This window comes from Sinocyclocheilus rhinocerous, unplaced genomic scaffold, assembly GCF_001515625.1.
Source record: "Sinocyclocheilus rhinocerous isolate Xijiao unplaced genomic scaffold, SAMN03320098_v1.1 scaffold2994, whole genome shotgun sequence".
Classification (NCBI taxonomy): Eukaryota; Metazoa; Chordata; class Actinopteri; order Cypriniformes; family Cyprinidae; genus Sinocyclocheilus; species Sinocyclocheilus rhinocerous.
Genome location: NW_015630025.1, coordinates 343,747 through 370,639, shown reverse-complemented (window position 1 = coordinate 370,639; position 26,893 = coordinate 343,747). Strand labels below are relative to the sequence as shown.

Genomic DNA, 26,893 nt, shown 5'->3' with positions numbered 1-26,893 from the left:
AAGTTCATAAAAAAAAAAAAAAAGGTATGTCGTCGGTAAGGACAACTTAAAACTGTGTCCTGGGCCCTGTGATGAGGGGGACCCAAAACATGTCTACATACAGCTGAACTGCTGGGGCCCACCAATACAATTTAATCTCAGGCCCCTTAAATTCAAGCGAATATGTTAATTTAAAGTTTATTTGTGCATTTGTTTGGCCTGTATCTGTATTTGGCTGAAAACAAGAGATCTGAAAAATAATCGATTAATATTTGTGACAAAAAAGAGCAGTACTTCTGCAGCATGATCCCTGGCTCAGGAGTGATCACTGTTCCTGGTCAAAGGGCTGGCCTACAGCGAGAGGCAGAGATAGAGCTGGTTAACGTTTAACCACGCCAGCTTGTAAAGCAGCCCCAGGACAGTGAACCTTTGGAGTTTGATATGATGTGATTACAGAATCACCCAAGTGACACGTTGCCAAATTCAGCAGAATGAGGGTCTGAGTCTTCCGGGTGGTGATCTCTGAAATTGCTCAGGTAAGTTGCTTCTTAAATACCAAATTATGTGACATAAGGAGCCTTGTCAGGTAGTGGCAAGATAAAGGCAGTGGCAGTGTTTAAAAAACGCTGTGCTCATCCGTACAGCTCTGTTGCCTGCATTTAATGCTTTTAATTGTGTAGTACAATTAATAATATTGCATTAAAACTGTTCAATATGATTGTGAAGACACTGTCTAGGTAAGATATAATACAGAAGGGGTCATCAGTGTGTAACACACATTCATTTAACTAATTATTTTAGCTTATTTTAAGCAAAGATATTTCGATTTTAAGATTCAACAGCACAAACTCTATTGTGATAGTGTTCATCAGTGTTTATAATGCAGAAACGAGCCACTCATCACATTTTATATTTTAATATGCACATGTGAATTTCAGTATAGTTGTAAGAAGGTCAGCTGTAACATAAACCCAGAGCTAATCACTGCTGTTATTAAAATGCTTCAACATATGGTACTTCTCCAACATACGGTATTTGTTAAACACGGCATACTGAATCTCACAGATGGTTTTTAACAGTAGCAACGCTGTGTACATGTGTGATTGGGGTGGGGGGGTACAGTGCATATGATATTGTTTTTGATTTATGGTCTTAAATACAGAGGCAGGCAGCAAATGTAACATGCAATTGAATTGCAATTACAAATATTATATTCCCTGCACTTGTGCTGCCATTTCAGTCCAGCACAATGGCCTTCAGAACATGTGTATTTAGCTTCAGTCAACATGGGTTGAAAAGCAGCCAGAGATCCAGGCACGATAAGCGCACATCTAGTTATCTTGTTTATGCAAACGGTAACCAGGCTGTCCAGAAGAGAGCAGTGGATGGACTGCAGACTAATGGAAACCTTTCCACACTGTCTTAAAGCGCTCTCTTTAATGGATTCCTAATGTTCGGCCATCTCTCGTAAATCCCTGACGTTTGAGCTTCAAGAAAATCATCATTTGTGACCCTTCCTAAAGCGTTTTGGTCTCATGCACTGTATGGATTGAATAAAAGGCCGCATTTGCCAACTGCAAAAGCGTGCAGTAATAGCATCTTGCTCGGTGAGTCATCTGTGACGAGTCCTTTCAGTCTAGATAAACTCTCTGTGCTTTGCACAAGCTATTGAATTTGCAGAGGCAAACACATTAGCGCTGTCATTGCTGTTGAGATGCATTATAAAATGAATGAAAAGAAAACTACAGAAAATTCAAAAGAGCACACAGACTCCCAGGGGCATTGTGCACCTTTTTTTAAGGGGGCACCAATGGCAGTCCTCGCTTACTTGATGCACTACAGTATATTTTATCAACTAAGTGTTTTTAATGAGGACAGTGTCCTGTCTGGGTCGGTTCAACAAAATAGTGTTTATATATTGTTTTTTTATTAATATATATATATATATATATATATATATATATATATGCACCAAATAAAGGCCAGCTTGTGTTCGTCTTTTTTGAGCCGCTTAGAGAGACAATGATCATTGTACCACGGTATCATCATTGCTGTCATGATTACACGCAGATACTGACAAGCTTTTGAAAATGACTAGCAGTCTTATCACCTTTGACCCCTATTTTGTACTCACACTTCTTTGTTGTCTTCAGCATCTCTCTTTGATCAAGTGAAGCTGAAAAAGACAAATAGAAACTACACTGATGATTTTAAAGACCCACAGCCATGTGATTCAATCATGCTTGATAGCACTTTCATCTATAAAAAAAAGAACAATCACAAGGGAGATCTTGTTATTATTAGATTGAGGTCAATGGGGACTTTTGCTTACTTTTTGCTTCAGACTCCTGCTTGCCCAATTTTTCTCTTCAGAAACAGACATAGCAATCTTGTGTCTCCAACGAGTCTCCAAAGGGATCTCAACGTCTTAAACTGTGCTCAGATTTCCTCAGTCTGCAAAGTCATAGATTTTAATGTGAATTTACTATAAACAAATGAAAAAAAAATATCAGAGCTGCTATTTAAATTCATTACTTAGTTCTATAGTCTAGTAATTTTATTTCTCCAAATAAATCTCCTAAAAAGGGACCGTTTGAAAAAGAAGACATTATTTTGTCTTCTAAGAGAGTATAATATATATATATATATAATTTATGCATGCATTTAGCAGACACTTTTATCCAAAGCGACTTACAGTGCATTCAGGCTATACATTTTTTACCAGTATGTGTTCCCTGGGAATCGAACCCACAACCTTTTGAGCTGCTAACGCAATGCTCTGCCATCTATGCAGTGGAAGTCAATGGTGTTCAGAGATGTTTTGGACCCAGCTTTCATTGTATTTCAGTGTACAAAAAGAGTTATACACATATTTTGTGTTCCGCTGAAGAAAAAAAGGTCATACACGTTTGGAACGACCCGAGTAAATGATGACACAATCTACATTTTTGTATGAACAATCACTTTAGTCTCCTGAGCTCTGAGCTATTTATAGAGCAATCTTCTGATGCAATAATAGAATTATGCTTTTATATTTTCTACATTATGATTGAAAAAACCTGAAACAAGGTGTGAAATAAGGAAGGGACACAGATGTCCTCCTGTTGAAACATATGTGACTCAATGATTATCTGCTGTTTTGATTTGCTCTCTTCAGTTAATAATTACACCGCGGTCCTTAACCTGGAGGTGAGGGGAAAAAAAATTCCTCACTTTTTTTTGCCAACACTGTCCAGCAGATAAAAAGCCAATATATACCCAAAGCTTTCTTCATGCAGTTCAAACAGACTTTGATCAGAGACACAGATTAAATTAAGATGATAGATGCCTACATTAAGACCAAATAATCACGTTTCTCCTCCTCTAGGATTAGATCTTTGTGATAAAGTTTTCTCTTATGTATAAATGAACAAAAGGGCTATTTTCTAATGGATTAGTGTTGTTCAAAAGAGCATGGTTAGGACATATGAATTTCTTACCTTTGAAACTGTCCGTGAGAAACATGTCTTGGCTTCTTATCATGTTCAGATTTAAAGCAGGAGTATACTATCTTGCCCTGTCATTTATGTGTGTTTGAACTTTGATTTAATTTCAGTGAGCACCCCTAATTTTGCTGATTTATTGCTGATAATCACTCACAATGGAAACCAATCAAAAATGCGGGGATGGACTGACTGGCATGCAGAAAGAGACTGCGCTGCGCGCTCTGATCCAGCGCACAGGATATCACATACACCAGGTAATAGTTACCACAGCCTCATCAGGTAACAGGACAGGTGTCACTGTGGGAATGAAATGTAGTGAAGTAAAAAGTACGATCTTATGCTTTGGAATGTAGTGAAGTAAAAGTAAAAGTTACTCAAAATAAAACGACTCCAGTAAAGTACAGATACTTGAAAAATGTACTTAAGTACAGTAACGAAGTAAAGCTACTCCGTTACTGTCCACCACTGGGATTATGGAATAAGAACACTTGCTTAATTCGACTCTTACTTGAGACAGAAATTCAGTGTCGCTGGTCCATAAGATCCATTTCTTTGATGTTTTCATTATTGGAGATATATCCGTGTGGTTGTCTTCAGCAGTTTTTAGTATGTAATATAGTGGCACCATCATGTGGTGAAAATGGAAAAACTCCTACCTTTCCATCTATGAAAAAAGCAGCATATGTCTATGGATCAGTACAATGACTTGTCCATTCTTGAGGTCTACTGTATAGTAGTAGCATATGCATTTATGGTTTTACTTAGTCCCCATCTCAATGTGCATGTTAATTTGTGATATATTAGAGCAGGGGTGCCCAAACTCGGTCCTGGAGGGCCGGTGTCCTGCTAGCTCCAACTTGCCTCAACACACCTGCCTTTAAGTTTCTAGTATGCCTAGTAAGAGCTTGATTAGCTGGTTCAGGTGTGTTTAATTGGGGTTGGAGCTAAAATCTTCACGACACCGGCCCTCCAGGACCGAGTTTGGACACCCCTGTATTAGAATTATGTGACATAAGGAGCCTTGTCAGGTAGTGGCAAGATAAAGGCAGTGGCAGTGTTTAAAAAACGCTGTGCTCATCCGTACAGCTCTGTTGCCTGCATTTAATGCTTTTAATTGTGTAGTACAATTAATAATATTGCATTAAAACTGCTCAATATGATTGTGAAGACACTGTCTAGGTAAGATATAATACAGAAGGGGTCATCAGTGTGTAACACACATTAGTTTTCTCCTCAGGAAAACGGCCAGAGGAGATATGGTGGTCCACCTCCTGGCTGGGAAGGCCCACCTCCAGAGAGAGGCAGTGAGATTTTTGTGGGAAAGCTTCCTCGAGACCTCTTTGAGGATGAACTGGTGCCGCTCTGTGAAAAAGTAAGGGGAAAGTGGTAAACTGTAATCATTTCAAATAAATTAATAATGAATTTAACAATTAAGCAATGTATTTGCTTTGATATTTCAGAACGTATTCCAGAGTGTTTTTACTCTGGTGTATAAACAGGCTTCCATCGATATTTCAGTGTGGTGTAGCCTTAAAACTGTTACACTTACCTGTCTTTGCAGTTCGGCAAAATTTATGAAGTACGGATGATGATGGACTTCAATGGCAACAATCGAGGCTATGCATTTGTTACCTTCTACACAAAACAGGAGGCTAAGAATGCCATGAAACAGCTCAACAACTATGAAATCCGGTGAGTCATTGTTTAAACTAGACATCTTGTAGACAAAGCATAACCAAAAAAACTGATGGAAAATTCTTGCATATCTTCACACAGGAATGGAAGACTTCTTGGTGTGTGTGCAAGTGTAGACAACTGTCGTCTATTTGTGGGCGGTATTCCAAAGACCAAAAAGAGAGAAGAGATCCTGGCGGAGATGAAGAAGGTGACGGATGGTGTCATGGATGTCATCGTTTATCCAAGTGCTGCTGACAAGACCAAGAACCGAGGTTTTGCATTTGTCGAGTATGAGAGCCATAGAGCTGCCGCCATGGCCAGGAGGAAACTGCTGCCAGGTAACACCTGATACAACGAATAATTTAAGCTACATCACATTATATATTATACCAATTGTCTTATCTAAAACCACTCACACTTCTGCTTCAAATGTACAGACGTTTTTGAAAGCAATCGTCAGTTTCCGGAGCCAGACAAGATTTTAATGATTTCCTACATGTTGAACTCATGTTGAGTCCAACGATACTTAGTTCATTGCCCAAAGAAGATGAGCGAGAGATAAAAGACGAGCCGCTGACATGGTTTTCTCTATCTCTTCCCAGGGAGGATTCAGCTGTGGGGTCATCCTATTGCAGTCGACTGGGCTGAACCTGAAGTAGAGGTAGATGAGGACACCATGGCCACAGTGAAGATCCTCTATGTTCGTAATCTGATGTTGCCCACTACAGAGGAGACCATAGAGAAAGAGTTTAACAGCATCAAACCTGGTGAGCTAACAAAAAGTCTCTTTAATATTCTGGTCTCTGGATATGCCTCAGGTCACTCCTTCAGTGCAAGTATTTTTTTCACTCTTTCTATCATATGCCAGGTGAAAATCGTAAACATGAGCACTTAGAAAAGTAATTGTATAACAAGCCGCATAATTAGAGGTATCATTCATGTTCATAAAACAGAAAAAGTCTGGATGGGTTATGCACCAAAGTTTACTTATAGGGATCCAAATATGGCTTACTTTCTTATGAGGTACACCAAAGCCGATATTTTGAAAAAAAAAAAAAACGCGTTTAAACAACATTGGACCCCAGTGACTTACACAGTATGGACAAAAATATTCTGTTTCTCGGTCTGAACTCTCAAGTAAATCATTTCATTGTTTTATAGGATTTGATTGAATTATTTACAGTGTTTGCTAATTAACAGGTGCTGTTGAAAGGGTGAAGAAGATCCGAGATTACGCTTTTGTTCATTTCTCTCAAAGAGAGGATGCCATCAATGCCATGAACGCACTGAATGGAAAGGTAAGGCGGCACACAACCTAATTGAAACTCACTTGAATCATCATGAAATAATGCTGTATAAAAAACTCCAGGTCATTGATGGATCTCTCATTGAGGTCACACTAGCCAAGCCTGTGGATAAGGACAGTTATGTTCGGTATACCCGAGGCACAGGGGGTCGTGGCGGGACTCTGCTCCAAGAAGACTATGCTTACACCGTAGGCCAGATGTACGACCCCTCAGCAGCCTACCTAGGAGCACCAATATTCTACGCCCCCCATGCATACGCAGCCATCCCTAATCAGTTCCGCTTCCCCAGTACCAAAGGGCACATAAGTACCAGGGGGCTGGTGCGCTCTCCCTCTGTGAGAGGTGGGTAATCTGATTCACTTGTTCCAGACATTTATATTTAAAGGTGTGACAATCATCTCCAAAGAAATCTCAATAAAGCTTGTGAAGTATCTGCTAAAAATGCAGTCGTTCTTACTGAAAACATGAAATTGCTCTGATTATTGATGACCAAAAGATCCACTTCATATAATTAAGTATACACTACATAAGTAACAAAATGAATACAGATTAGGCCAGTCTACAATTATTAAAGTCAACATGAAACACTTTTCATATATTTACATTCATAATGTGACAATTCTGTGAAAAAAAGACATTAATTGTTTGGTTAAAATCAAAAAGTGGGTGTTACATATAAAAAAGAAGGCAGGTCGGCGCAATAGCCTTGTGGGCAGCGCGCCGACATACAACGCCATTGGCCTACGGGCGTCCCAAGTTTGAATCCTGACTCAAGGGGGCGGGATCAGCCTCCTATCTCTCTTCCAGCTTACTCTCAGTTCTGATCTGTCCTATCGTAATAAAGGTGAAAATGCCTAAAATAAATCTATTAAAAAAAAGAGGCCAGGTGGCTGAAATGAATTTAAAGGGGGTTTTGTGATGTTACATGAAAAGGAACATTGTTTTGGAGTGAATTATTGTATTTAAAACAAATAATACAAAACATTTTTGGAATAACATGCACTGATGAATGGTGCACAATTAGGCACAATTAAGTAAATTTAGTACATTTTTATTTCATGTTGACTTTAAATAGACTGGGCAAATTACTTATGTAAAGTTCTTTCATTATTGTTTTATTACGGCAGTTCAACCATACGATATTTGTATCTTCATTTGCATAACCTTAAACACAATGTATATCTTGATAGTATGCTTGTCCTATCTAGCATTTGAATTTGTTATCCATGCCTGCATATTACAGTCCAGTAACAATAATATATTATTCTGATGGGATCCAAAAATCAAGGCTATCAAATACATAAAAGAAATGATCTTGCATGAATCAGAGATGCAGCATCTGTAATGTGCTGGCTTGGAATATATCTACATGATGATCAATTTCTCTAAATCTTGATTGAAACCCAGGTGATTTCTGGTGATTTGATTCGATTAATGCCTTCTTGCATTCCTAGAAATTTACATGAATGTACCTGTAGGGGCAGCGGGCGTACGTGGTTTGGGCGGGCGAGGATACCTCGCCTGTGCAGGCATGGGTCGTGGCTGTGCCACGTACCAACTCAAGACAGACAAACGCCCCAACGACAAACTCTATGACCTTCTTCCTGGCATGGAGCTCACGCCCATGAACCCAGTCACTCTGAAGCCCCAAGGCATCAAACACGCCCCAGAGGTACACTCATACCCTCACTGAAAAGATCACTCGTGGATTTTAAAAGGAGGAATTTTTCAAAGGAACATTTTTCCAAGGACTATTTTGCCTGTTTTCGCAGATCTTGGAGGATATTTGCCAAAAGAATAACTGGGGACAACCGGTTTACCAGCTTCACTCTGCTATTGGACCAGATCAGAGGCAACTGTTCCTTTACAAAGTCACCATCCCTGCTCTGGCTACTCAATATCCAAATATGTATGTTACAACTTCTACCGCAACGATACACACATCATCACAAAGCAAGAACACTCGCATTAACTGTGTCACAAAACCTAGTGAGCTGCCTAGATCAGTCATTCCCAACCACATTCCTGGATTAACCCTAAGCAAAGTTTGCATGTTTCATTTGTTAGACACTCCCATTTCACGTCTCTACAAATGAGCTGATAACTAAGGAGACAATCAGAATCTGCAGTGATGGAAGTACTCCAGGAATGTGGTTGGGAATCAATTACCTAGATCAGGGTGTCCTCCTTTTCTCGGGCATGTCCAGGCTGGGATTTCTAAATTACCTTAAAATGTTTGGGTTTTGGCTTTGTTTTCATACTGATGTGCTTTCTACAATCCTTATGCATTATGGCTGTGTCTGAAAGCTGAAAGGCAATAATACATGTCTAAATTGAATGACAGTGTCACTTTCTGTCTACTGAGCTACCTTCATCTGATCAATTTCTGAAGGCAGCATAGATATATTCTTCAGCACTTTTGGTATCCCACAAACCTGTGTGTTCCATTCTGCACCAGTTGAGCTAAAAAATAAAAATGTCTGTCAGCGCCAATACCCTTGTGGGTAGCATGCTGACATACAGCATACTAAATTCGAATCCTGGCTCGTGGATCCCGTCCCCCTCTCTCTCCCACATTGCTTAATGTCACTACACTGTCCTAACTAAATAAAGGCAAAAATGCCAAAAACAAAACAAAATATAAAAATAAAAATGGCTGAAAATTGCACTTAATGGTCAGTTAGTATGTAAATGTACATTTTTTACCAACTTTTTATGTCATTTCCAGCAAGAAATTAGTATTATAGTACTTAAATATATTTGCTTTATCAGCAAAGCTCTCTCTGTTTTGCTGTAGATCTTTAAACCTTCATGCTCAAACGCTGCCTGCAGAGTCACTGCCTGATAGGGCAGCGAGGCATCAAGTCAACTGCCTAAGCTTTCGGACGCAGCTTATATGTTTTATATGTATTTGCATTGCTTTGACCATTCTCTTCTCTTGACCATTCTCTTCTAACTTCTTGCATGTCACGATTGGTCTGCATTTACTTTTAAAGCCATCCATCTACATTTAAAGCTTTCGGAATCTATTACTAACACATTATATTTTAATACAATACACTAGAATATTTTACTAAAGTTCAAGGGTGTCAAACTCAGAGTATAGCTTCAACCTTAAAGGGATAGTTCACCCAAAAAATGAAAATTCTGTCATTAATTACTCACCCTCATGTTGTTCCAAACCCGTAAGACCTTCGTTCATCTTCGGAACACAAATTAACAATGTAATCAGCGTTGTTTACGTTCAGTAGACAGCGCGCGCATGCTGAACGTAAACAATGCTGATTACGTTGATTACGTTCTGGGGTAGCTTCATAAAATTACCGTTGAACCCCTGATGTCACATGGACTATTTTACAGATGTCCTTGCTATGTTTCTGTGCATTGATAGTAGTAATATCCTTGCTGTCTATGGAGGGTCAGCGAGCTCTCAGATTCCATCAAAAATATCTTAATTTGTGTTCCGAAGATGAACGAAGGTCTTACGGGTTTGGAATGACATGATAAATGACAGAATTTTCATTTTTGGGTGAACTAACCCTTTAAATAAACGCACTTGATCCAGCTAATCAAATCCTTCAGGCTTATTTGAAAACTAGAGGTATGTGTGTTGGAGCAGGGTTGGAACAAAATCTGTATGACTGTGGCCCTCGAGGAGCCGAGTTTGATGTCCCTGCTATAGTTAATAATATATAAGCTATATAAGTAGTTGTGAATGCCAGTTAGGCTGTTAGAAATATGAGGCTATTAGAACGTAGAAATACGTAGACAGTCAGCGTGCATACAGTCCGTGCATTACACAAGAATAACTAATAACAGTCAGAGATCAAATCTGTTACTTTAAGAGGTTAGCCTACTTTCTTAGTTAGCACGGTGTCTGTGTAGACACGTGCCAATGTAGCCATCAGACATCAAATCAGCTCAGTGTTTTGGGACACAGCAGTAAATTAACACTTTTCAGTCAGAGTCGACATGTAGCAATGCATGATAGACACAGCACTTCCCAGCTTCTGTGAATGTAAACCTAACACACCTCCTCATCTCTATTTTTTTTTTTAAATGAATCTATTTTTAGAAATCTACGCATTTTTCAACACAATATTTTACCACTGATGTTCTCTGTGTGTCCAATCAGACATCCGTTTACCCCCGCCAAGCTCTGCGCATCAATGGATGAGGCGAAGCTGCATGCGGCCGAACACACGCTGCAGATCCTTGGTGTCCAGACAGAGGGCGCTGACGCTTCCGCTGCTGCGGCCGTCGCTGCTGCATTCCCAGGTATGTGAGGTCTGTAAGACTGCTACTTATTTCACTGTGATTCTAATTCTGTTATTAAGGAGTAAACACATACTAGGACAAATATTTTAGTCTATTATCTACCCTGTAATATGACTGTGGCATAAAGATTTGTTTTAAACCTTAAACTCATGAGTAACAGAACTATTAATAAAATTATAATAAGTATAATTGTAAATTATAATAAAAGTGATACATACTATTAATTTAGTTAAATAATACACATTTATATTTAATATTTAAATGTAAATATTAATGCCATATATCAGGGCTTCTGCAGGTTTTATGAAGGCAAATGTAAGAATTTATTAAGAACATTTAAATCCACATAAAGAAAATTTAAGGAATAAATTAAATGAAAAACTTTATGTAAATGTCTTGTATTGGCATAGCAACACTTCAAAGGTTTGAAAATATAACTTCCAATAGATCTCCATTACTTTTTCATACATTTTATGACCACACTGCAAAAAAAGTGATGTTTTCATAAAAGCATCAGTATTTAGTTTCCAGTGCAAATGTCTAAAGATTCTTAAATTAAGATTTACTAACAAAACTGATCAAAATTTTGTGAGTTTATGATTAAAACTAGAACAAATCTGCTAATGGGCTCAGAAAAATCAACTTAATTCAAAAGGAAAACAAGTTTTCATTCCCCATTAACAGATGTTCATCCTTGTTTTAAAGGATTAGTTAACTTCTGAATTAAAATGTCCTCATAATTTTCTCACCCCCATGTCATCCAAGATGTTCATGTCTTTCTTTCTTCAGTCGAAAAGAAATTAAGGTTTTTGAGGAAAACATTCCAGGGTTTTTCTCTATATAGTGGACTTCAGTGGGGTTCACTGGGTGGAAGGTCCAAATTGCAGCTTCAAAGTGTTCTACACGATCCCAGACGAGGAATAAGGGTCTTGTCTAGCGAAACGATCGGTCATTTTCTAAAAAAAAAAAATTACTATTTTTTATTTTTGAACCTCAAACGCTCGTCTTGTCTATTTCGGTGAACTCTGTGCGTTCTGGTTCATGACAGTTAGGGTATATCGAAAAACTCCCACCTCATTTTCTCCTCCAACTTCAAAATCGTTCTAAATAGTCCTACATCGCTGTTTTACCGTTTTTCTGTAAAGGGCGTTTGATTTTCTTTGCACGTTCACTTTGTAAACACTGGGTCGGTACTTCTGCAGCGATGTAGGACGATTTTGAAGTTGGAGGAGAAAATGAGATGGGAGTTTTTCGACCTACCCTAACTGTTTCGAATGGGACTGCACAGAGTACGCATGCGCATTGCAGAGCTACACAAGACAAGTGTTTGAGGTTAAAAAGTATATAATTTTCATTCTTTTTTAGAAAATGACCGATCGTTTCGCTAGATAAGACCCTTATTCCTCGTCTGGGATCGTGTAGAACTCTTTGAAGCTGCAATTTGGACCTTCCACCCAGTGAACCCCACTGAAGTCCACTATATAGAGAAAAACCCTGGAATGTTTTCCTCAATAACCTTAATTTCATTTTCGACTGAAGAAAGAAAGACATGAACATCTTGGATGACATGGAGGTGAGGAAATTATGAGGAAATTTTAATTCAGAAGTGAACTAATCCTTTAAGCCTAACTTAATTTAATTTTGTTCAGTTTATCAGATAAAAACATGTTTCATGTTCAATTTGCACCTCAAATGAATGTATCTTGTTTTAATGATGTTTAGGTGTTTGTGTTGCAAAAAAAATAATTGCAATATGGCATCTAATGCCATGTCTTTATAAATGTAAGACTTTCTTTTCTTTCGTTAGGCCTTAATTTGTGGAAAGGCAAATTAAGATCTTTTTAAGACCTGCAGAAACCCTGGTATTTATAGAAATGTAGATACTCTGTTTCTGTAACCCTAAATTATTTACATGGATTAATTATCCAAACCCATCCAATTTTATTTATTTATTAATGTATTTTAGATGAAGTGGTCTTGTTATCTGATACCCACATATGTGCATTGTAAGGTTAAGAAAACTTTTTTTTTTTTAAATAACACCTACGGCTTTTCAACAGTTATATTGCCCTGAGTCCATTCCTTTTATTTTCACAGGTTATGCAATTGCCAGCACCACTGCTACCCAGCTGAAACAGGCTGTTTCTCTGGGTCAGGACATGACTGCCTATGCAACCTACGAGGGTTACCCTGCCTTTGCTGTGGCAACCCGTGGGAATGCATATGGAGTGTTTTAAAACCTTTAACTAACAGTCTCTGTAATGTCAATGTTAACCTGTTCCACGTATTCTGTCGTGTCTATAGGTTAGTAGTAATTGTTTGTTTAGAGTTATGAAAACTTTTATTTCTTCCCAAGTGTTTTTTTGAGCATTTTTGCGATTTTGAAGTATATGAGTCATCTTTTGACTTAACTCAGGAAGAGGGCTGAAGGCTGCCAACAACTCAATCCCAAACGTTTCCAAAAAAATGTCACATTTTACGTTTTATTGCTGTTTTTCAAGGCTTGAATTCCCTTGATTTAAACATTACTTGTGTCATAAATTGTGGTCATCCAGAATGGTGACTTTATATATATATATATATATAAATTAGAGAAATTTAGGCTGGACCATTGTTCAGTGCTGCCTGCTGCCTTTGAACGATTGCATTTAACAATGAATCATTACAATTGAATGTAACTTCGAAACACATAGTAATATTCCATTGTGCTAAGTTTTATCCAGACATTTACTTTAGTAAGCTTTGGTATTGTATTTAAAGTGGTTTGTTTTTGTGTTGGTTTTCTTTCAGTATTTACGTTAACACCTAAGTACAGAGAGTTTTAACAGATGATACCCATTCATACACTTTTGTATGTATCTGCAGGTTTTAGGATCATTTTAGATATGGTTGACACTTTGTATCTGGTTCGTTTATTAGTAGTTTTGCAATATTTTATAAGATATTTACAGGCTTGCTACTATTTTCCCACTTCATACGTTTTCTAAGTGGGGAATGTAAGAGCATTGTTTAAATACACATGGACACATTTTTGTTAAACATGAAGATGCCTTAAAGGTGACAGTATTAAAGTTTGTGTAGCACTTAGAACTTATTTTTATACCTGACTTCCAACTCTGTTTGGAGGAACTTTGTTATTCGATCATAGAGTTTTTGAAATTATTTATTGTCTAAGTGATCGACATCAGATCTGGAGGGAGAATTGGACAGGCATCATCAGGACAAAAAAAAAGCTGAGCTCTTCATAGTGCTACAAAGAAAGAGAGTTTTGAAAATATAATTCTAATAAATCAACTAACCATCAAAAAATCTAATTCACTTCTTGACATGTCTCCTGACTTCTTTTTTTGCATTTGTGACACGTTTTAAATGATCATGAAACCCTAAAACACATTTTTGACATAATAAGCATATGTACAGGTTGCACATTCAGTAGTTCCCCTTCAGGAACTTGAGCTGCGTCGAGACGCTTTGGGAACGCCTTCAGCGTGACCACACTCTGAATCACGTGTGTAATCAGTCCAATGAATGGGCAAGATGTCACGGACGGGGTGATGTAGCGACCAGGAAGCTATAAAAGCACGTGCAGTGGAAACAGCGGCAGCTTCTGTCATTCAGTGAAGCGCTCTGTGTGTGTGTATGTTTTATTTACTGTTGTCTGTCACTATCTCCAACAACTTAAGCAAGTCAAAGGCTAAGACAAATAAGGGCGATGATAAAGGCAAACATCAGTTTAGGCTGTGTGTTCTTCCCTGCCCTCGTTACATCACGGGTGGGGATACACACAGCCTTTGTGTTGTTTGCCTGGGAGCGAAGCACGCTGAGTCAGCTCTCGAGGGGGTTGACTGTCTGCACTGTGAGCGCCTCTCGCTGCGGACGCTTCGCTCCCGGGGGGCTCTCTTTGAGGAGGGAGCCCTTGCCAGGCGTTCCTCGCAGCTCAGGCCCTGCTGCTGCCGAGGCAGAGCAGCGGCGGTGGTCGTGGGGATCGCAAATGGATCTGGCGGAAGGAATGGAGATGGGCAAGTCCCTTTCTTCTTCCTCAACCTCCAGATCCAGTGCCCCCTCCCAGGGTTCGGAAGCACGCTCTGTGGGTTCTTCCCCCCCCCCCTGGGGAGAGGGCTCGACGCTCAGGCTATCGTCCTCCGAGGAGGGCGATGTAGAGGGCGTCGATGAGTCCCCTCAATCCGCCCAGTATGAGGAGCTTGTGGAGGTGATAACTCGTGCAGTAGCCAAGTTAAATCTCGAGTGGTCCACCGAGAAGCAGGCTGAGCCGACGAAAAGCAAGTTAGATGAGCGCTTTTTACGGTCGAAGCCGCTCCCTCTACACCGGGGCTTGCCGTTTTCCCCCAATCTCCACACCGAGGTGTTGAGATCGTGGTCGAGTCCATACTCGGCACGCCTCTCCGAGTCCCTCCCTTGTTGATTATTCTAACATTACGGGACTAAATGAGTGCGGTTACAGGGCGATGCCCCAGGTTGAGCAGACGTTCGCGAGCTATCTGTCTCCCGGCATGGCATCATCCCTGAAAGCCCCGGCATTGCCCACCAAACCGCTTCGTACTACATTAGCGTTGGTGGCCAAAGGATACACGGCAGCAGGTCAGGCTGGTGCTTGCCTTCACACCATAGCAGTACTACAAGCCTACCAAGCGGAACTGCTGAAAGAGTTAGATGATGGCGAGGAAGTGAAAGCTGACGACATCAAAGAGCTTTGCAGAACCGCTGATTTGTCTCTCCATGCCACGAACGAGACCGCCAAAGCAATAGGGCGGTCTATGGCAGCCTTAGTGGCCGCAGAGAGGCATCTATGGTTGACCCTGTCAGAAATAAAAGAGAAAGACAGGGTCTTCCTCCTCAACGCCCCGCTTGCGCCTTCTGGTCTGTTCGGCGACGCTGTCAACTCAGTCGTCGACAGGTTTCAGGAGGCCCGTAAACAAGCGGCGGCGTTTCAGTTGTTACTGCCTCGCTGCTCTCTAGCTCATGGGGCTGTTGGAAGGGAGCAGCCCCAACCATGTACCCACTCCTCATACAGAGAGGTGCAAAAGCTGAGCATCGCGACCTGTACTCCCCCTGCGTGGTGACCAGGTGTCACGGGGAGAGCGACGCTCACGGTTGAAGGCTTCGAAGCCGAAGGTCGATCTGAGGACTGTCCTTCTCACTAAGAAGTCTTCGACCAAGAAGAGGGCAGCTGAGGGCAGCCCCTGCTGGGGAAGAGTGGTGTACACCTCACTACACGGTGCCTGTCTCTCTTCAGTACCCTCAGGAGGCCACGCTGTTAACCCTGCCACCACCGTTGCTTCAGGGCACAGTGGTCTCCAGCGAGCACACATCTCAGTGTCCACCCGGAAACGTAGCAGCTCTGGGAGGCTCACTACCTCTGAGGAGGTCTCCAGAGTGGCTAGTTTGGTCGTTCTCTGCCGGTCCATTGTTTCAGGGCACCGAACGGGCCGCTCCTATTACACCAGAGGTCAGCCTCGAGTAGTAGATCCCTTAGTAGATTTCCTGGCAGCGTGGAAACTCAGAGAGGGCCTAACTTATTGTAAAAACAATATTTAAAATTTTTTAAAGAAACGTTTTAAAATATAATATTTTTAATAAAAAAAATTATTATTATTAATTTTATTTAAGCAATTCGTAATTTGACAACCATCATCTAAATAAAATAAATACAACTTCTGTGAAAAAAAAAAAAAAACCTTCAAATCTGCGTATTCAGGGAATGGACTTATTAACACCGCCCATTTTCTCCATATTTAAATGTTTCCGCCTAGCGTTTGCGGCTCTGTGATTCATGGTCCAGCTATGAAATTACAGAGGGCCAAGCAATAGTAAATCAATGGGGGAGTAATTTCGAATGACAGAAAAATTGACCAATCATATCTTTCCTCTAAATGGGCGGGCCTTGTTATCACTAACTTTATGACAAGTTCCGCCCGCTGTGGGGATCTCTCTGAAAAAAAATATATACGCTGATAAACTAGCTATTATTCACGTCACGATAGAAGACGCAAATAACATAAGTGATGACATTTACTAGGCAGTCGCCGTGATTTTGCCAAGTAAGACATGGCCCTGGATCAACATCTTTTGTTGATCCTGGATCAACATTACCAAAGCTTTTCTGTACCCCAGGCCGGGGTACATCCCTAAAGTGCCCTCCGTCGTACTACAGGCCTTCTGTCCTCCTCCCTTTCGGGATCCAGACCAGCAGAATCTTAACTGTATGTGTCCAGTGTGAGCATGTCCACAGAGTGTCCATGTGTCCACAGAGCTGCCATGTGGAGGAAGTCTGACCAATTATTTGTATGTTATGGTCCTTCCAAGAGGGGTCTGCCTGCTACTAAGCAGACCCTCAGTCGGTAGATTGTTGATGACATCTCTATGTCCTATGTGTCCTCTGGTCTCCCCTTGCCCTTGGGGGTCAAGGCTCACTCCACCCGAAGCGTGGCGGCTTCCAAGGCCTTCCTGTCGTGTGTGGCTATGCAGGATATATATATAGGTTGGTCTATGCCGCTCACCTTCGTCAGGTTCTACGACCTCGACCCTAGTTTCCTGAAGGAATGAGACGCTGCGTCTCCTGCCATACTTCCGGCATCCCTGCAAGCGCTTCCCTCATTCTACCAGAAGCTGCCGCTGTTTCCACCGCACATGCATTTAGCCTCCTGCCGTGACGTCTTCCACCCCGTCCGTGACGTCTTGCCCATTCATTGGACTGATTACACACGTGATTCAGAGCGTGGTCATGCTGAAGGCATTCCCAAAGCGTCTCGACACAGCGTCTCGTTCCTTCGGGGAACTAGGGTTACATACGCAACCTTGAGGGATTCTTTAGCTAACTTTAGCATCGCTGTTCTTTGTATAGGCTAGCTACATTTAAGTCAATAACATGGGTTACACTGTGTACAACGCTTCATGATAGTCACTCTGAGATTGAGTATTATGTAAATTACAATGATATTAGCCAGTTTTAGGGGGCAATCTACATCAACTCCTTTACCTGTCCAACAAAACGTCAGCATCCCAACTCAGAATTTTCTCCATCGTCGAATCTTTTCACCTTATGTTCGCCGTTTACGCTCGTTTTTGTTTTTGCCGGTCTTCCCATTTTCTAGCTTCAGACCTGTTCTGCTTCTTCGGCCATAAAGGTACTGATTCTCCCATTGGTAAAGCGCGGTAATACACACACACACACACACAAAAAATGGTTCTTCAGCGGTTCTTTGTGGTAATTGAGGTGCTATATAGCACTGAAAGTGGTTCTTTGGCTTGTAGTGGAACCAACTGAAGTGCTATATAACACCTATAAAGAACCTGTAATGGTTCTTTGGGGTGGTTATGGTGCTATATAGCACCTTCTTTAAAGATATACAGTAGGTGCTATGTAGCACTTAAAGTGGTTCCCCTATGATTACGAGCCAAAGAACCACTTTCAGTGCTATTTAGCACCATGTACAGTAGGTGTGTTTCATTGTCTCATTTTTGCTCTTTGCATCACCAAACTATGCTACACGGGTCAAGTCTTTTCAACATGGCAGAATATATTAAGGGCATGACCAGCACTATGTGTAATGAAAACTTTTTTATGGAAAGCTATGAGTCTTTACAAAAACATATTATATCTATGTAATAAAAAAAAAAAACTGAATTAAACTGAATGCACCTTTGGGCTGAAAATAGTAATTTTTCGAGCTTTTGAGCCATTTTGTTCTTCCATTTGAAAGGTGCTTGCTACTTTTATAAAACAAACAGTGCATAATTAAAACAAATTTAAATAAAAAAATGTATTAAATAAATTCTGAAGATATTGTGCCTGGCATGTAAACTAAGTTTGGGTTCTATGTGTGCTGCCTAATGATAATGTGAACACATTGTTTATTTTAGCAGTTAGAGACCAATGGAACAGTTTTATAGATATTGTTATACTTAAACAATTACTTTACCTTAGAAATCATTATTATAAAAAATAAGGTTCACCTTGCTGAAAAAAACAATGGAAACCATCACAGAAATTCCAATGGTTTCCACTACAAATACCATTACAAACCATCAACTTTTTACCATTAAAACCATTAAAAATGGTTTCCTGTAGTGTGTTTTGGGACATATTCCATTAGGTTTTATTGGTTTTAACAAGCCACCAATAGAAGGTGACCAATTACCAGTAGAAAACCACAGGCACCATTACAGTTTTCATTAAAACCAATACATTTTATTGGTTATCTAATACATTTCTATTGTTTGTTTTTTTTAGCAGGGCAGTGTCTGTGAATTTGACATTTTAGTACTCTCACTGTATGAAAGTTTAAAGACAGTGTAAAGAACAACAACATTAAGTTATTAAGTTAATTGAACACTGCCTTATGAGCAGCTAATAGCTGTCAGCCTCACATCTAATGATCTTTCTCAGTGATACACTGATCAATAGTAGTAAAAACTTTTGGTGACTTTGAAAGCATCAGAAGTGCCCACGTATGCTGTGGTGATGGTGTTGTTATCCATGATTTGTTTGTAGTGTCCAAAGTGTTGAATCCGGTAGGTTCCTGTCTGTGCCGTGAGCGGGATGTGCCACTCCACTTTTGACTGACTCCGGCCAGCAAGTCCTTTAATCCAGTGAAACCTGAATACACAAAACGAGTCTACATTATAGTGCATATTGATTTTTAATTATTAAGTTGGCTTGAGAAAGCCAACTCACTGAAATCCTATTTAAACTTCTTCTTCTGAGACCAAATTTTAAAGTGCATCTCCTCCTAGACTTTTAAAGCTACAACCACCAAACTCGGGTCAGACCTTCACACTGGTCTGACTCGGGTTTCTGTATCTTTTCTAACAGATCCGGCTTACAGTTTTCGTAAACCAGACTATCAAAACCACCTAAAATCCCATAGACTTTCATTGAGGGGGTGTAAACTTTTATACAATAAGACTTATGATGTATTTAAAGGGTTAGTTCACCCAAAAATGAAACTAGCTTGAAAAATTGAACTAACCCTTTAAGCTGTCTATTGCTATAGCAAAGTTTAACAACTCCCTACTGAAAAAAAACAGCTAAAACCAGCCTAAGCTGATTGGCTGCTTTGGCTGGTCTCCCAAGCTGGTTTTAAAGTGGTTTTGGCCACTTTTTTTAGCAGGTCAGGCTGGTCTTAGCTGGTTTTTAGCTGGTTTTTTACTTAATCAACTGGTTTTAGCTGGATTAGCATAGAAACATGCTAACAACATGCTAGTAACTTGCTAATCATGCTAGAAACATGTTAACAAAATGCTAGTAACTTGCTTATCATGCTAACAACATGCTAGTAACAAGCTAATCATGCTAGAAACATGCGAGTAACTTGCTAATCATGCTAACAAAATGCTAACACCACGCTAATAACGTGCTAATCATGCTAGAAAAATGCTAACAACTTGATAAACATGCTAGAAACATGCTAATCATGCTAGAATCATGCTAGCAACATGTTAGCAACTTGCTAATCATTTTAACAACATGCTAGTAACTTGCTAATCATGATAACAACATGCTAGTAACATGCTATTCATGCTAGAAATGTGCTAGTAACTTGTTAATCATGATAACAAAATGTTAACACCATCCTAGTAACGTGTTAATCATGCTAGAAACATGCTAGCAACTTGTTAAACATGCTAGAAACATGCTAGTAACATGTTAATCATGCTAAAATCCTACTAGTAGCATGCTAATCATGCTAGAATCATGCTAGCAACATGCTAGTAACTTGCTAATCATGTTAACAACATGCTAGTAACTTGCTAATCATGCTAGAAACATGCTAACAAAATGCTAGTAATTGCTATTCATGCTAGAAACTTGCTAGCAACTTGCTAAACATGCTAACAACATGCTAGTAACCTTCGATAATCATGTTAACAACATGCTAGTAACTTGCTAGTCATGCTAACAACATGCTAGTAACTTGTTAATCATGCTAGAAACATGCTAACAACATGCTAGCAACTTGATAATCATGCTACCAACATGCTAGTAACATGCTAATCATGCTAGAGACATGCTGGTAACTTGCTAATTATGCTAACAACATGCTAGTAACACCCTAGCAACCACCCTGAGTACCCTAGCAACCACATAGCAACACCCTATCAACCACCAAGAATACCCAAGCAACTGCAGAGCAACAGCCTAGCACCCACCCCAAGTACCCTAGCAACCACATAGCAATACTGTAGCAACTACCCCAGGTACCCTAGAAACACCCTAGCAACCACCTTGAGTACCCTAGCAACCACCCTAGAAGCCACCCCAGGTACCCTAGCGATCTGTTTTTCTATGTCTGTTCTTTTGATAGACTGTATTGCCTTCAAAACATTCAAACTTTAATCTTTAAAACTATTTTAAGTATTTCAAACTAAAAACCTTCAAACTTCAAGCTTTTAAAACTTTTACAAACTTTCTGGCTAGGCTTTTTCAAGCAAACTTAAAGTTTGTCTACGAGCTTTACTATCTAGTTAATATTATAATTTAAAATTTTTACATGATTTTTCCCAGTTTTGAAATTTAGGTTTGTCTTTGTGCTCAAAGAATTAAAAAAACTGTTATCAAATAAATCAACATTCAATCAAAAAACTTCAATGCCCTTTTATCAGTTCCAGTTTTGCTGACATACTGTGTTTTAAATACTCAGACTGTCTAATCTAGAATTCCAATAGGGATCACACATGGATTTTGACCCGAGGATTGAACTGGCTATATAATAAGTGATAAGACCTTGACTCAGCGTTTGCCTTATCGGGGATAGACCTTGAAAGATACCATCAGCATTAAGATGGCTTTATTAACTCAACCTCTAAGTAAAAGTATAGAATAATACAAATGAATATGATAACATTAGCATTTAAAAAGCATAAACAATGCCTCTTTCTTCAGCATGTACTGTGTGTCTGTAGGAAACACATTACCTCGTTTCCCACGATGCATCTGTGTGAACTATTTCCCATGAGTCGGTGTCGTTGTGAAACCTCTCCACTGTGACAAATGTCTTATCTCTCTGATATCATAATCACCACAGATTAGTTATATCTCATACATAGACGAGCATGTTTTGCACGAGATTATTGTACAGTTACTGCTACTAAAGAACTCACAATATCTCCAGAGTGTCTCGGGTTTCCAGCGACAAATGTGACAGATGCAATTTCTCCCTTTAGAATAAATAAATCAGATAAAGCTTGTCAATTTATAATAGTGAGCGTATCTTTCACTAGTACAGTGTTAATGTACAGTCACATTTTTCACGGGCAAAAAAGTCCATTGTTAACAGCATAGCAGTTTTTAAAAAGAAGTCACATTCAAACCAAGCATCTTTATGTTGGCCAATGCAGCAAAATCACATTTTTATGTTACAAAAACTACATGGAGAACTTTTCACCCTCACGTGAAAACTCCCAAACGTGTGGATTCCTATTGAAATAATTGATTTTGCCCGCAAAATTGCGCCAAACAATGGTAAATGTGACTGTACTGTTTGTACATCATAATTATTGACTTACCACTTTATAGACAGGGTTAACCTGCTCTAAGATGTCACCAAATACGGTGTCAGCTGGTGCTACATCTGCCACTGGGTCCTTCACTTGATTAAAAAGTTTGTCTTCATCAAAGAAAGGGGGTTCAGGACCTTTCGGCAACTCTCTTATTGTTTCCTGTGGAAGATTGGTTTATTCATGAGATCAGCCAGGCCAATTCAGTTCATCAAAATGTCACAAATGACTGTAAGGCAGCGGAGCCTTACATGAGCTATAGCTTTGGCCAGGCCTCTGTAGCGCTGGATATAAGCCAAGAGAGTGTGAGGGCCAAAAATAGTGGATGCGCCCTCATATCGCTGGATCTGTGAGGATAGAGGAAAAAGACAGATGCATATTTTTTGGGATCACTGATGTACCTTGGAGCACGATGTACTGTAAATACCATGACTAAGACCAAGTGTTTTCTAGCATACACACCTGATATTCTTCATATGTTGTGATGTAGTGGGTGTAGATGTTGCACAGACCAGCAACGACCACTTCTGCATTAGCGAAAGACTCTTTCACCTCCAACTCCTATGGAAATCATGTGAAATGGTTATGCCGTCAACTTTTACAAAATATTTTTTTTCTGTACCCCTGAACATATTTTAAAATAAAAGTTTTTCGGTAACACATTGTTTGAAGGACAAATTCTCACTATTAGCTAGTTGCTTATTAGTAAGCATATTACTAGCATATCGGCTGTTTATTAGTACTTATAAAGCACATATTAATGCCTTACTCTGCATGACCATATTTTAAATCTCTTAATCCTACCCTATACAAACTTAAAGGGGTCATATGATGCTTTTTTAAAGATCATTATTTTGTGTATTTGGTGTAACAGAATATGTTGACATGCTTTAATGTTCAAAAAACACATTATTTTTCAAATACTGTACATTATTGTAAGTCCTCTATGCCCCGCCTCTCTCAAACGCTTCGTTTTCTACAAAGTCCCTCCTTCCGACAAGCGCAGTCTGCTCTGATTGGCCAGCTGACCTTACTAACTATTAATAAGCAGCAAATTAGGACTATATTAAGGCAAAAGTTGTAGTTAATAGTTTGTTAATAGTGAGAATTGGTTTTAAACAAACGTGGACAACTGGTCAAAAGTTTGAAATATTTTTTTTTGAATGTTTTTAATGTAATTAAAAATATTTAGGTTATTCCTGTGATGCATTTCTTTAGTTTTCAGTGTCACATGACCCTTCAGAAATCATTCTAATATGCTGATTGGCTGAAATATTTCTTATCAATGTTAAAAAATAGTTTTTGCTGTTTAACATTTTCGTAGAAACTGTCATACACTACCATTCAAATGTTTAAGGTAAAGATAAAAAAAAATTATCAAAAGTGACAGTAAAGACATTTATAATATACAGTAACAAAATATTTATATTTTAAATTCTGCAAAACAGCAAACAGCAAAAACTCTTTTCAATGTTGATAAGAACCATTTTTAATAATTCAGCACCAATAATAATTTATAAAATCAAGCACCAAAATCAGCATATGAGAATGGTTTCTGAAGGATCGTGTGACACTGAAGACTGGAGTAAAGATGCTGAAAATTCAGCTTTTGCATCTGAGGAATAAATTACATTTAAACAAATATTTAAAATAGAATACAGTTATTTTTCATTTTAATTACATAATACAAAATTACTGTTCTTACTGTATTTTTGATCAAATAAAAGCAGCCTTGGTGAGCATTAGAGACTTCTTTTAAAGTCATTAAAAAGTCTTAAATATTCCAAATGTTTTACCAATTCTTACCTTTTTGACTGCCTCTCGTATCCTTCTCCCTGACATGGTACTAGAACATAGAAAACAATTTGGGGTAAACCATATTGGCTCGTTATAGAGCCACTGTTTTCTATATTAACCTTTCCTAACAGAACTCACGTAAATTCTCCTGGGACCGCAACTATGGCTAAAGAGCCAATAGTGATGATCTGAACGTCCACAATGGCTGGATGCCATGGGAGGGGCGAATCCATCTGCATAAAAACAATTATCAATGTTATTATTTCAAAGCAAATAAAACAATCCGACAGGTGTTATTAATACATACTTGCCATTACCTATTGTCATGTACTTGTAAAAAGTGCCAATTCTTAAGCGATTTTCCCTTTTGGCACATTCTTATCTTAACAAAAGATAACGTATTGTATATTAGGTTTTATAATTCTGCTTCTTCATGAGCTCTAATTGTCCTCATACCTCCCCAGTGCTGAAGAGGATTGGTTTAGGCCGATGACAAGCTGTGGTCTCGTTGGACGGCGGTCCCAAAACTGCATCTCTTATTCCATCCCAGAAAGGATCTCCATTTGTATCCCCTGGTCACAAGCATAACCATACTTCTGTCATGACAACTCTCGGAGGATGGTAATGTACGTGACAATGTTAATGTATTTGGTCTTGGCGGAATAGATCTGCTACGCTGCTTCTGCTTCAAGTACCGGGACTTGCTACTGCCAATACATCCACAACATGCTGCTGTGAGCATGTAAGAAATATTGCTGCTGCAAATATAACATAAATGAAATAACCCCCATATAGCATACATGAATCACCTCGTAGCAGATCTACACAGGTGGAGCTGGGGAAGGCGGAGGGTTTCTGAAGCAAGCTGCAACTGCTACGGCAAGCACTAGTCATATATTTGAATGTTGAGCAGCGAGTTCATTGGCTACCGATACAGGAGAGAACCAATCAGCTGTGCCATGTGATAATGATGTCATTAGGTCAGATTGAGTTAGACCTATCAGACTGCGCCATCTAGAGTTTCATGCCAGAACTCTGTATTTATCTGCCGGTCAAATATGAAACCATAAAAATTGGCAAATACTTGTCAAGCGTGTGACATGACTATATTTGGGCTATATTTGTTTATGAAATGCATCTCTTTACCTTGCATGAAGTTGAACTCTCCTCCTCCATCAGTTGTACCAGCAGCAAAACTGTGGCCCAGAGCAGGTTTACACGTCCGTCCCTGATGACAGAAACAGTGTTGGCATGAACACCACAATGAGGAGTTTTCTGGTTCATGTTAAGCTCTACAGACAGCATCTGTGACGTTCAACTGATGGCTATAGAAAATAATTTTCACTTTTTTTTTTCAGATTGTAAAAACAATAGAAAAACATGTTTTGGTGATGCACTTATAATTTGGAAATTTAAAAGCAGAAATGTGAGTTTAAATTTTTCGTGTTAATGTACCTACAAGAATTATACACTACAAAATGTGTGTTTTTGATCTGTAAAGTTGTATTAAATTGTCCTTTTGAGATGAAACTATACTGTACTCAATGTGAACAGCACTTTACGAATCTTTATGTTTTGTGAGTTTACATGGACATGACATCGAAACACAATTTTGCACAAAGTTGGTGTCAAATGCTTGCACATATAATTATCTAAATGCATGTATAAAGTCCAAAAATTGCAAAAATCTGACAGTGTTTTCTTACAGTTCACCCAAAAGTGTAAACTATTATAATATAAATTATTGAATTATTGAATATAGAACATTTCTTTAAAGTTGCTTTAAAACAATGTGTATTTTAAAAAGTGCTATTCAAATATAATTGATTTGAGTACTCTTTTAGAACATGTTCCTGGTCTCATTAGCCGTATTTTATGCACAGGAACCCTGTACTCACTGTATGAGTTGAGTTGAATGGGACAGACTCATCGGTCATGTTGACCCACTGATGTGCGCCGTAAACGGGCCCATGTAGCTCCTGCTTTGCACTGCTGTACAGCTCCTGCAGAAAAAATTGACTAGGTAAAATAATGCACTCACACCACAATCACTGATACATATCAAGGATCAAACAATATCACAAATGAGACAAACCTTTGCTTTTTTGTACATATTCTCTCCTATCATCCTGGTACTTTCAAACATGTCCTCACCCGGTCCAAAAGCTAAGCATTCTTTTTTCTGTTGAAAGGCACATGGAGAGTGAACATTTCTAAGTGTCTTCAAATATTTAAGTTGAAATACAAAACTTAATGTTTCAATTAATCAATCAATCAATCATATATATCATATCAATCATAATATATATATTTTTATATATAGAAATTATATACATTTTATTTGAAAACATCGACCTTGTATTTCAATGTAATATATAATATAGATAAATAAAACAGAAATTTACTGTATTGCAAATTCAACAATCACACAAAAGAAGATTTTAATTAGTGGAATGTGACCAAATTAAGATTCTGAAAATAAGTCAACAGCTGTTTTACAGCCATGCAAATTAACTCTTCATGTAATTACAGAGAATCCATGTGTGTTTACTTAGCTATACTTGGGGAATGCATTTGTGCCTATATGTTCGCTAATATGACAAAAATTTGGGGATATGTGTGAACGTCCTCATTTAGAAAACGATTCCTAAATAGTAGTGTTGTAGTAGTAGTCAAAATGTCAGTCAAATGATTAATCGCATCCAAAATAAAAGTTTTTGTTTACATAATATGCGTGTACGGTTTATATTTATGATGTATATATACTGTAAATACACACCCATGCATGTATATATTTAAGAAAAAAATGTTACATTTATATATTAAATATATTTATATATGATATAATTTATA

General features: G+C 38.8%; 2 protein-coding genes across 4 annotated transcripts in view; one reads left to right on the top strand and one right to left on the bottom strand.

Annotated features, from left to right (window-relative positions):
• The first annotated feature begins 427 nt into the window (after positions 1 to 427).
• Positions 428 to 13,958, top strand: LOC107739758 (APOBEC1 complementation factor-like). 3 transcript variants are annotated; one of them, XM_016551964.1, is made up of 12 exons: positions 428 to 515; positions 3,575 to 3,718; positions 4,702 to 4,836; positions 5,026 to 5,156; positions 5,241 to 5,479; positions 5,744 to 5,908; positions 6,342 to 6,439; positions 6,511 to 6,790; positions 7,927 to 8,120; positions 8,221 to 8,357; positions 10,584 to 10,726; positions 12,824 to 13,958. In XM_016551964.1, exons 2-12 carry the CDS (start codon positions 3,620 to 3,622, stop codon positions 12,961 to 12,963), a joined length of 1,761 nt encoding a protein of 586 aa, XP_016407450.1. In that variant the 5' UTR covers positions 428 to 515; positions 3,575 to 3,619; the 3' UTR covers positions 12,964 to 13,958. The 3 variants fall into 3 exon arrangements, with proteins under 3 accessions (XP_016407450.1, XP_016407449.1, XP_016407451.1); XM_016551963.1 differs by having other exon boundaries at positions 7,903 to 8,120; XM_016551965.1 differs by having other exon boundaries at positions 7,903 to 8,120; positions 10,584 to 10,735; positions 12,824 to 12,894.
• Positions 13,959 to 18,917: 4,959 nt separating this feature from the next.
• The window catches only part of asah2 (N-acylsphingosine amidohydrolase 2), an 11,947-nt gene continuing 3,971 nt past the window's right edge, over positions 18,918 to 26,893 (bottom strand). The window contains exons 7-18 of the mRNA XM_016551968.1: positions 26,136 to 26,222; positions 25,939 to 26,043; positions 25,187 to 25,268; positions 24,497 to 24,612; positions 24,179 to 24,273; positions 24,050 to 24,089; positions 22,706 to 22,804; positions 22,495 to 22,590; positions 22,253 to 22,405; positions 21,848 to 21,904; positions 21,662 to 21,750; positions 18,918 to 19,343 (exon numbers count right to left, since the gene is read on the bottom strand). Coding sequence (XP_016407454.1) covers positions 19,145 to 19,343; positions 21,662 to 21,750; positions 21,848 to 21,904; positions 22,253 to 22,405; positions 22,495 to 22,590; positions 22,706 to 22,804; positions 24,050 to 24,089; positions 24,179 to 24,273; positions 24,497 to 24,612; positions 25,187 to 25,268; positions 25,939 to 26,043; positions 26,136 to 26,222 — 1,218 coding nt within the window. The 3' untranslated portion in view covers positions 18,918 to 19,144. The remainder of the gene's footprint in view (positions 19,344 to 21,661; positions 21,751 to 21,847; positions 21,905 to 22,252; positions 22,406 to 22,494; positions 22,591 to 22,705; positions 22,805 to 24,049; positions 24,090 to 24,178; positions 24,274 to 24,496; positions 24,613 to 25,186; positions 25,269 to 25,938; positions 26,044 to 26,135; positions 26,223 to 26,893) is intronic.